General features: G+C 48.0%; 1 protein-coding gene across 1 annotated transcript in view; it reads right to left on the bottom strand.

Annotated features, from left to right (window-relative positions):
* sez6l2 (seizure related 6 homolog (mouse)-like 2) overlaps positions 1–10237 on the bottom strand; it is a 19149-nt gene extending 8912 nt beyond the window's left edge. Inside the window, exons 1-8 of the mRNA XM_063220911.1 lie at positions 10036–10237; positions 8221–8351; positions 7359–7551; positions 5621–5730; positions 5192–5267; positions 3541–3727; positions 2400–2563; positions 936–1130 (exon numbers count right to left, since the gene is read on the bottom strand). Of these exons, the coding sequence (XP_063076981.1) occupies positions 936–1130; positions 2400–2563; positions 3541–3727; positions 5192–5267; positions 5621–5730; positions 7359–7551; positions 8221–8351; positions 10036–10237 (1258 nt within the window). The remainder of the gene's footprint in view (positions 1–935; positions 1131–2399; positions 2564–3540; positions 3728–5191; positions 5268–5620; positions 5731–7358; positions 7552–8220; positions 8352–10035) is intronic.
* Positions 10238–10548: the final 311 nt, after the last annotated feature.

Raw genomic sequence — 10548 nt, 5'->3', positions numbered from 1 at the left:
ATTTTGAAAAACTGGCCCTGTGACCAGCACCCCTCATGTAGAATGTGTACGCCTATGTGTGTGTGGGGGAAAGGCATAGCCTACCCTCTTAGACCCTTTTTGTTTATGCGTTAACAATTTCACAGCAATCTTAAATTCTTATCTCTGCTCCTATTTTGTTTTATTATTTTTTTCATTACATAGACCCCTGCATGTGTATTATGTAGCCTTATTTCTCAAAATATAAATGGCTGAAATGTAGGCGTAGGCCTATAGTTTCTCCATGCGCCAATGTCATACTGTACTCATTGTTTTGCCATTTTGCATTTACACTGCGTTAATAACTCCCCCCCCCCCGACAAAAAAAGGCCTGTGAACCCCCCCCCCGACAAAAAAAAAAATCCCGCCTGCCCCCATAGTTTCAAAAATGTCTGTGGGAAACACTGTTGACAATTCAACTGACAAGAGAACCAGGTGAAATGGGCATATGAAGAGTGTATGTGAAGAGGGGTGTGAATAGTGGGAATATTTAAATCACCTTTGGATTAAAGAATTGAAATAGAATTAATTTAAATGTGGTATTTTATGTACATTTTTTATTACATTTTTTAGATTTAGTAGTTTATTTCCGAGAAACATTGAGATTTCGGGGGGGAAACGCCGCTTCAATTAATTAACCGTAAGTCGATCGATAAGACTAATGATTAATCGATAATTTGTATCCCTAGGGTGCATGCTTTTAAAGGTGTGTAAGGCTGTGCGTATGACTGTGTGTGTGTGTGTGTGTGTGTGCTCGTTTGAGTGTGTGTGTGTGTGTGTGCTCGTTTGAGTGTGTGTGTGTGTGTGTGTGTGCTTTTAAAGGTGTGTGTACTTCTGTGTATGTCACTCATTTGAGTGTGTGCGTGCGTGCATGCATGCGTGTATGTGTGTGCACATGTGTGTACGTGTGTGTGTACCTTTGCAGACAGGCTCGCTGTCGTTCCAGTGTGGCTCTCCGGCGTCGATGCACTCGATGACCCCTGACCCTGTTTCCATGACGAAGCCGGGCGAGCAGGAGAACGTGACCAGCGCCCCCAGAGGAAAGTTCAGGTCACTGGTGCTGAAGTTACCGTGCGGGATGTAAGGCTCATAGCAGTGCTCACCATCAAACGCTGAGGAGAGGAGAAGAGAGGAGAGCATGGGAGGGAGAGAGGAGAGAGGAGGAGAGGAGAGGAGAGGAGAGGAGAGGAGGGGAGAGGAGAGGAGAGGAGAGCAGAAGAAAGGGGAGCAGAGGAGAGGAATATAGAGGAGAGGAGAGGAAAGGAGAGGAGAGGAGATAGGAGAGGAAAGGAGAGGAGAGGAGAGGAGAGGAGAGAGGAGAGGATAGGAGAGGAGAGGAGAGGAGAGGAGAGGAGAGGAGGGGAGGAAAGCAGAGGAGATGAGAGGTGAGGTGAGAGGAGAGGAGAGGAGAGGAGAGGAGAGGAGAGGAGAGGTGAGGTGAGGAGAGGGGAGAGGAGAGGAGAGGAGAGGCGAGGAGAAGAGAGGCGGGGAGAGGAGAGAGGAGAGGAGAGGAGACGGGAGGAGAGGAGAGAGGAGACGGGAGGAGAGGAGAGAGGAGACGGGAGGAGAGGAGAGAGGAGACGGGAGGAGAGGAGAGAGGAGAGGAGAGGAGAGGAGAGAGGAGAGGAGAGCGTGGACGGTAGAGAGTAGATGAGAGGAGAGGAGAGGAGAGGAGAGCATGGACAGTAGAGAGAAGAAGAGAGGAGAGGATGGGGAGGGGAGGAGAGGAGAGGAGAGGAGAGGAGAGGGGAGGAGAGGAGAGGAGAGGAGAGGATGGGAGGGAGAGAGGAGAGGAGAGGAACGGAGAGGAGAGGAACGGAGAAGAGAGGAGAAGAGAGGAGAAGATAAGAGAGCATGGGAGGAAGAGAGGAGAGGAGAGGAGAGGAGAAGGGAGATGAGAGTGGAGAGGAGAGGAGAGGAGGGATGAGAAGAGAGGAGAGGAGAGGAGGGTTGAGAAGAGAGGAGAGGAGAGGAGAGGAGAGGAGGGTTGTGAAGAGAGGAGAGGAGAGGAGAGGAGAGGGATGAGAGGAGAGGAGAGGGATGAGAAGAGAGGGATGAGAAGAGAGGAGAGGAGAGGAGAGGAGAGGGATAAGAAAGGGATAGATGAGAGTAGATGAGATGAGAGGAGAGGGATGAGAATGGAGAGGAGAGGATGGGGAGGAGAGGAGAGGAGAGGGATGAGAAGAGAGGGATGAGAAGAGAGGGATGAGAAGAGAGGAGGGGAATGATTTAAATCCCATCTCCTTCACCATTAGGCCATGGCTGGCCATATATTATCCTCATTATCAAATGCTACAGAGAGACGATACATTATATACAGTATATAGTACACATTAGTGAGTGTCTGTGTCTATCCGTCTGTGTGTGTGTGTGTAACTCACCTTCATATCTGAGTGCGAAGAGGAGCGGTATGGATGCGGAGTCAGAAGTGAGTTCCAGATATAGCCACGCCCCCTCGCTTAAAAGGCCACGTTCCGGAACGTCATCAAGATCCGAATCGAAGAGGAGGGGGGATACGCTGGAGTTCCCGCTGCGCACCACCAACCTGTACACACACACACACACACACACACACACACACACACACACACACACACACACACACACACACACACACACACACACACACACACACACACACACACACACACACACACACACACACACACACACACACACACACACACACATTACACATCAAGATCTGAATCAAAGAGGAGGGGGGATACGCTGCGGACCACCAACCACCAAAGTTCAAATTCAAGAGTTGATGGGATTTTTTTTGTAGCATATCCCCCAACATCAAATCAAATAATGCAAACAAAATACAAATAAAATAATACAAACAAATAATACGAATAAAATACAAACAATGGACAAGACACACAGCTGCAGAGCACATACAAGAAATATAACTATGGGTAGACACAAACAGTAAACAGAGAGGGTCCCATTCGACATTACACAGCAGTTGAATTGCAGATTATCCTGAGATAATAAAGTGCATTACGGGTAAAGTGCATAGAGAGTGGGAAATTATGGCAGGTTACGATGTCTGATAGTCAGTGGGTATGTGCTGTTTCTAAATCTGGATGTGGATGCTGTGATGCTTCTATACCTCTTGCCTGAAGGGAGGAGGTTAATTAGATGATGTGCTGGTGGATGTGAGGGATCGGCTATGATTTTCCATGCCTTACTGATAACACATCAAGATCATCCATGCATACAGTACACTGCATGGATATCCTTGTCCATGTCCAGTCCGAGGCTCTGGGAATGGTGTTTGAGTATGTGGCCCTCTCTATGTTAGGGTTAGGGCCTGTGTGTGTGTGTGTGTGTGTGTGTGTGTGTGTGTGTGTGTGTGTGTGTGTGTGTGTGTGTGTGTGTGTGTGTGTGTGTGTGTGTGTGTGTGTGTGTGTACGTGCATATGTGTGTGTGCGTGTGCATGTGTGTGTGCGCGTGCGTGCAGGTGTGTGTGCGTGCGTGCATGTGTGTTTGTGTGTGTGCGTGTATGTGACTTACTTGTCGTTGTCCTCGTCGAGTGCGAGCCTCTCGAAGTGGAGGTGGAGCCTGTGTCCTTCTTTGGCCTCCAACAGCCAATGGCAGCTCAGGTTGGAGCCGGCGTTGCTATGGTTACCGCTGGGCGGGAGCGTTGGGGACAGGATGCGGCCCACAGTGGAGTTTCGGATCCAGCCGCCACACGACACAGCTACACACACACACACACACACACACACACACACACACACACACACACACACACACACACACACACACACACACACACACACACTGAGTTAAAGTTCGCTTTGCAAGCCTTGTGTCTTTTTATACAAAATTAGTCTTGTGTTTAACACTACGTAGGTAGCCCCTTAACAGACACCATTCTGCCACTGGTACGTTGTAATAGTCACTGAAAAAGCTTTACTACCATAGTACTACTACTACACCACTATGGCAGTGCATAGGGCCTATAAATTACGACTTGGAAACGTAATTGTTTTCTCCATGGAGGCGGGCCGTAAGAGAACCACAATGCCAAAAGCTCAGGTTGAGGACAGGAGTTAGCACTAGTGTTGCACCGATACCGATACCAGTATCGGTGGATCGGTGGATCGTTGGATCGGCACTAAAATGGTGGTATCGGTATCGGCGAGTACCAACAAATAGGGCACCGATACCATTTACAGGTGCTTGTATGACACTTAAACAGCCTTGACATTAGTTATTTCATAGAGGTATTTAAAAAGTATAGAAAGTTTTGCTGGATTCACTTTGTATTAGTATTTTTCTTGTTTCACAAAGGTAGGCAGCAGCCTGACAAAGCCATGCAATGATTTTACATCCAAGTAGTATGCACTACAGCCCTTCATATACATTTCAAATGGGGTGCTATCGGTATCGGTATGGTATCGGTATCGTCCAGGTATCGGGTATCGTATCGGGGCCAAAAAATGGTATCGGTGCAAGACTAGTTAGCACAATGGAAAGAAACCAATATACCAGGGGTATTCAATTAAAGTCACTGAGGGCCTGTTTTTCCAATTCCTTCCAGTAATGGGGCCGAACATAGAATCAGCAAAACTGCGAGCAGCACGGCGTCCAAGGTTAGGGTGCAAAACAAGTGGATAGCTTTCCAGAAAGAACAGATATTCGCTTCTCTATTTCTTAGTAGCCTTATGATGGTATATTTATCAGACTGTTTAAGATAATATTTCACTCTCATGGTGAATGCATAGCAGAGATATCCCCAACCAGAAGTGTTAGCGATTGAAAATTATGCACGGCCATAGATAGCACACATATTTGTTGCTATTTTGTTCAGAGTCAGGGGTGCCATTCTCGAAAACGTCTTTGCTAACGATGGTAGCAACGTCCTTTGTAAGAGCGACTCAACTCTGTCTCAACAGCGACGCTCACCACTAAATCCAAGGGAATGTTGTTACGTCTTAAGACGGTCTTAAGACGGTTAGCAACGACAAGAATCGAGAAACGGACCCCAGACCTTGTGGAGGCCAGAGCCTTGCCATCCAAGGGCCGCATCTGGCTCCAGGGCCTCCATTTGAATAGGCCTGCAATATACGGTTTAATTAATTGGCTACTCAGCCACGCTCTGACCTCTACCTGACAGCACCAAGTGATTGTCTACCGTGAGCTGTGATTGGTCACTCACCTGCACAGGTGGGCTGTGGTTGGCTCCAGCGAGGGCGGGTGCCGTTGAGGCAGGTGGCCACCTCATGACCTCTGACCTGGAGGCCGGGGTCATCATCGAAACACACACACACACACACACAATATTTAGTTAGTCTCTGGCTCGGTAGCAGGGATCGCAGTGGAAGTGCACACCCACCCACACACACACACACACACACACACACACACACACACACACACACACACACACACACACACACACACACACACACACACACACACGCACACCCACCCACACACACACACACACACACACGCATGCATACTAGTCAGTTTATCTCTGACCTGGTAGCAGGGATCGGAGTGAAGGTGTGCACTCATGTACTCATGGTCTCATGCACATACACACACATGCACACACAGACACACACCATTCAGTAAGTCTGACCTGGTAGCCAGGGTCGCAGTGGAAGTGCGCCTGACCTCCCGGATGAAGATCAGTCACCGTCACGCCGCCCCCCTCAACAGGACGGGGAAACACACAGGAGAGGAGGAACGCTGAGGAGAGGAGAGGAGAGGAGAGGAGGAGAAGAGGAGGAGAGGAGAGAGTAGAGGAGAGAAGGGGGGGGAGAAGAGAGGAGGAAAGAGGAAGAGAGAGTTGGAGGGCAGAGGAGAGGAGAGGGGAGGAGAGGAGATACAAGAAAAGAAAGGGACAGGAGAGGTGAGAGGGGGAGAGGAAGAGAGATGAGAGTAGAAAAGGAGAGAGGAGAGGAAAATGGACAGGAGGAGAGAGGATGGGAGAGGGCGGGAAAGGAAAAGAGAGGGCAGAAGGGGAGAGGAGGAGAGGAGGGGAAGAGAGGAGGAGGACAAGGAGGTGGGGAGAAGAGGATGGGAGGACAGGGAAGAGGAGAGGAAAGGAGAGGAGAGGAGAGGAGGAAGAGGATGATTGGAGCGGAGAGGAGAGGAGGAAGAGGAACAGGAGAGCGGAGAGGAGAGGAGAGGAGAGGAGAGGAGAGGAGAGGAGAGGAGAGGAGAAGAGAGGAGAGGAGAGGAGAGGAGAAGGACAAGGAGGATGGGGGAAAAAATAGGAGGGCAGGGGAGAGGAAAGGAGAGGAGAGGGTACAGGAGAGGAGAGGAGGAATAGGAGGAGGGGAGAGGGTACAGGAGAGGGGAGGAAGAGGAGGAGGGGAGCGGAAAGGAAAGGAATGGGTAAATAGAGGTGCAGTGGTGGGCATCTGGACTGCATAGTGTCGGCCAGTCTCTGAAGTTAATGGGGGAACCCTGGTAGTGCAGTCGGAGGAAAAGAGTGGTGGAGGTTTATTAGGTATCTTAGAAATATTTTAGATTTATATTGGGGAGAGTGGTAGAGGTATATTAGGTATATTATTCTGGGTGTATTAGTGATTGAGGTAAATTAGGTACATATAGTAGTAGGACCAGAGATGGGGAGAGGAGATGAGGTGACTGGGGGAGCCCTGCTTGTGCAGAATGAGGGTGAATACAGAGCGGATGAGGAGGAGAAGGTGGATATAACATTGAGGAGGAGACAAGGAGACGACAGTGGGTAAAGGGTAGAGGAGGAGAGAGGATGAGAGTGGGTGTGAATACAGGATAGAGGAAGAGAGGAGAGGAGAGGAGAGGAAAGGAGAGGGGATGAGATGGTGATATACAGTAGGTGCAGTGGTGGAACAGAGGAGATGGTGAATACAAGTTAGAGGAGGAGAGGAGAGGGTAAATACAAGTTAGAGGAGGAGAGGAGATGGTGAATACAAGTTAAAGGAGGAGAGGAGATGGTGAATACAAGTTAGAGGAGGAGAGGAGAGGGTGAATACAAGTTAAAGGAGGAGAGGAGAGGGTGAATACAAGTTAGAGGAGGAGAGGAGAGGGTGAATACAAGTTAGAGGAGGAGAGGAGAGGGTGAATACAATTTAGAGGAGGAGAGGAGAGGGTGAAGTTTCATGAATACAGATGGAGAGGAGTAGAGGATATGAGGAAGGCTAGTAGGCTAGTTATGGTACATGCTGTTAGTGTGTGCCTGTGCGTGTGTGTGTCTGTGAGTGTGAGTGTGAGTGTGTGTGTGTGTGTGTGTTTGTGTGTGTGTGTGCCTGTGCGTGTGTGTGTCTGTGAGTGTGAGTGTGAGTGTGTGTGTGTGTGTGTGTTTGTGTAATGCATCTGTGTGGTTGTACCCTGGTAGTGCAGGCTGAAGACTCCGTGATTGGTCTGGCGGAGGCTGCGGTAGTGGATCTGCACCTGATTGGTAGAGCTGCGTATCACCTGACCCTCTGTCATCATTGTCTCATTGGCTAAGAGCTCAGCCTGCCCCTCCCCCAGACCCACAATCCTCAGCGACTCCTCCCTCGACAGATTCACCTTTTGAACCTGACACACACACACACACACACACACACACACACACACACACACACACACACACACACACACACACACAAAACATCAACACAGTTTTTAACATACAGACGCGCACAATCTTTATATATCTTTATATGAAGAGTTCAGATGCAAAACCCCCTAACTCCATTTCTGAAGACCTGCACTTCTATATTTTTAGAGAACCCCGTTGTTGGTTTGGTTTACATTCATGTACATGATAATACATATAAATAGTTATATTACATAAATAAAATAAAAAACTATGCAATTTTGATAGCTTTGTATTAAATAAAAATGAATTAAGATTATTTTCTGAAAAGGCACTTAGGGGGTTTTGCACCTGAACTCTTCATATTGTCTCTTTTTTCAGCCGGGGAAAAAGGAAGCATGGCTAGGGTAAACCAGAAGTGTTGCTATGGAAAAGATCTGGCCAAGAACCACAGGAAGTGTTGCTAAGTAAAAAGGAAGAGTTGCTAGGGTAAACAGCAAATGTTGCTGGGTAAAATGGATGGTAAACAGGATGTGTTACAAGGGTAAACAGGAAGTGTTGCTATGGCAATCAGGACATGTTGCCAGGCTAAACAGGAAATGTTGCTAGGGTAAAGAGGGCTTGTTGCTATTATGAACAGGATGTGTTGGGTGAAGAGGAAGTGCTACCTGTATCTCCACACCGTATCCGGGGTAGACGGCGATGCTGTATGTGCATTCCAGAGGGGAGAGGGGAGCAGCCAAGGGGTCCGGGGACTCTACCACACCCTCAAGGCCAGACAGACTTGCATTACACTGGACTACACACACACACACACACACACACACACACACACACACACACACACACACACACACACACACACACACACACACACACACACACACACACACACACACACACACAAACACAGGTGTCAGTACAGATCTGGAGGTTTGGTACAATGATTGCACCCATATATGGAACTAGTTGTGAGAAGGCAGCTGGAAAACAATGCCCACATGTGCTAAAAAGACAGCTCGCTGGGCTTCAAACCGAGCCTATGTATTTATTATTATTATTTAGTTGTGCGAAAGCCTACGTGTGACATAGTAGATACTTCATCCAGTTCTTAGGTATGTATATATACAGTGTATAGGACAAATATTATTAACCGTACGGCTGTTATATGTTATAAGCGTTATTAGTATGTTATTATATGGTGTGACGTCATCGGTCGAATGCTCCATTCATTTCAACGGGGCTCCCCAACGTTCGCACGTCTGTTATTTTTCGATAACGGACGGGTTGGTCTATATCAGACCGCTGTCAATGGCAACAAGACTTTTCACTGCTAAAGCGACTTTTCAACAAGACTCTAATCAGCTGCTGTGATAGACAACACCTGTTGTCCTGGCTACCTAGCTGTTGCCTAGCGGTGTTCCACAACGGCACTGTTTTGTTTTGCGCAGCAACAATCTTTTGACATGAAAAACTATAATAAACTTAACATTAAATAGGCCTAAAGAAATGTCCCCGCCATGTGTGAATCATTTAAGTATATCCATATAATAAGCGAGTTAACTTTCGCCGAGTCGGTCGCTTTGTGGAATAGCAGCACTTCAGAGAGAACAAGACCCCTCCGCTCCGCGTCGGGGTCTAAAGATTCTCTCTGTCGTGCTGCTATTCCACGGTAGCGACCTTCTCGCCGAACGTTAACCCTTACTTAACATGCTTGTGGGGGGGGGGGGGTGATATGTGTTGTACTAATATGTTTTTTTAAAGGAAAAAAGAATAATCCTTCTGTCCTGTATCGTATAAAACAAACTTTTCCCAGACAGCAGCCTTTGAAATATGGAATGGCTAGGATGAAGGGTGTGTTTCATTATCCTTTTCGCCCGAGTCTTGAATATATCTCCTACAGCCCTGGAAGAATGGCCCTGCCTGGTGATTTTTCTCAGCGGAAAGTCCTACTCTGTGCAGGGCTATCCTTTCCTAACAGGTGCGGTTGCCATGGCACGTTGAGATGTTTCCAGAAATTACTGATTCAATTGTGGCAGTGCAAAAGGACTCATCTCAGATCAAAGTTTGAACATTCTTAGCCTCCTGAGGGGGTACATACGCCGCCTATCCTTTTTTCACTATTACTGTGCCATGGAAGCAAGACTTAGGCTAATCCCATTGACCTCCGTGTTCCATTTTCACACAAAGATGGCGGCTCATGGACCCTTTGACACACAGAACACCATTCACACAGTTCCAAAGTAGTTCCAGGAAGTGAGTTGAACACAGAAAGTGCAGCAAAGGTAAATGTAATCCATTTCAAATTCATTTTTACATCATCTTTGCTTGTTAGTGGTTTCCGAGTTGGTCTCTAGTGAAAACAAAACCGCTGCCTAGAATTATTTTAATCTACGTGAATCATGTCACCAACCGACCTCCTGTACTTTGGTTGTCACAACTCTGAATTCCATAGCGCTGGTATGAGCAGGTGAGTGTGTTACCTGGCGCGTGCACCGTGGTAATTGTCGTGGTGGTGATGAGAGTGGTAGTCGTCTCCTCCTCAGAGGGGGGCGTGGCGCGGGGAGCAGAGGATGATGTCACGGCGGTTGTCAGGACGCCGGGTGACATCACGGGGGATGTCATCGTGGACAGAGACTCCAGCCGGGAGGCAGGGGGCGGAGCCTCAGTGGGGTCGAGGGCCATGCCTGGGGGGGGCAAAGGTCAGAGTTCAAAGGTGCACTTCACTAACCTCACCAGCTGTTATGGTTTGCCTTCGAAGGGTGGTGGTTGCTCAGGTGGTAGAGGAGACGTTACAGTATTGTACAGCAGTGGTTCCCAACCTATGGGTCGGGACCCAACTTATGGGTCGCCAAAGATCCATAGGGGGTCGCGGAGCCCTCTTGATTTTAAGGGGTTTCATTTGAAATATATATAGCCCATGTTGAATAAATGACAAAGCATTTAACTAATAAATGCATAGAAGCAGCAAATTGTAAGTGCTACATTAAACCTTT

The sequence above is a fragment of the Engraulis encrasicolus genome, chromosome 17 (assembly GCF_034702125.1).
Source record: "Engraulis encrasicolus isolate BLACKSEA-1 chromosome 17, IST_EnEncr_1.0, whole genome shotgun sequence".
In the NCBI taxonomy this organism is placed as follows: Eukaryota; Metazoa; Chordata; class Actinopteri; order Clupeiformes; family Engraulidae; genus Engraulis; species Engraulis encrasicolus.
The sequence above is the reverse complement of the archived record's forward strand: the minus strand, read 5'-3'. Positions and strand labels throughout refer to the sequence as shown.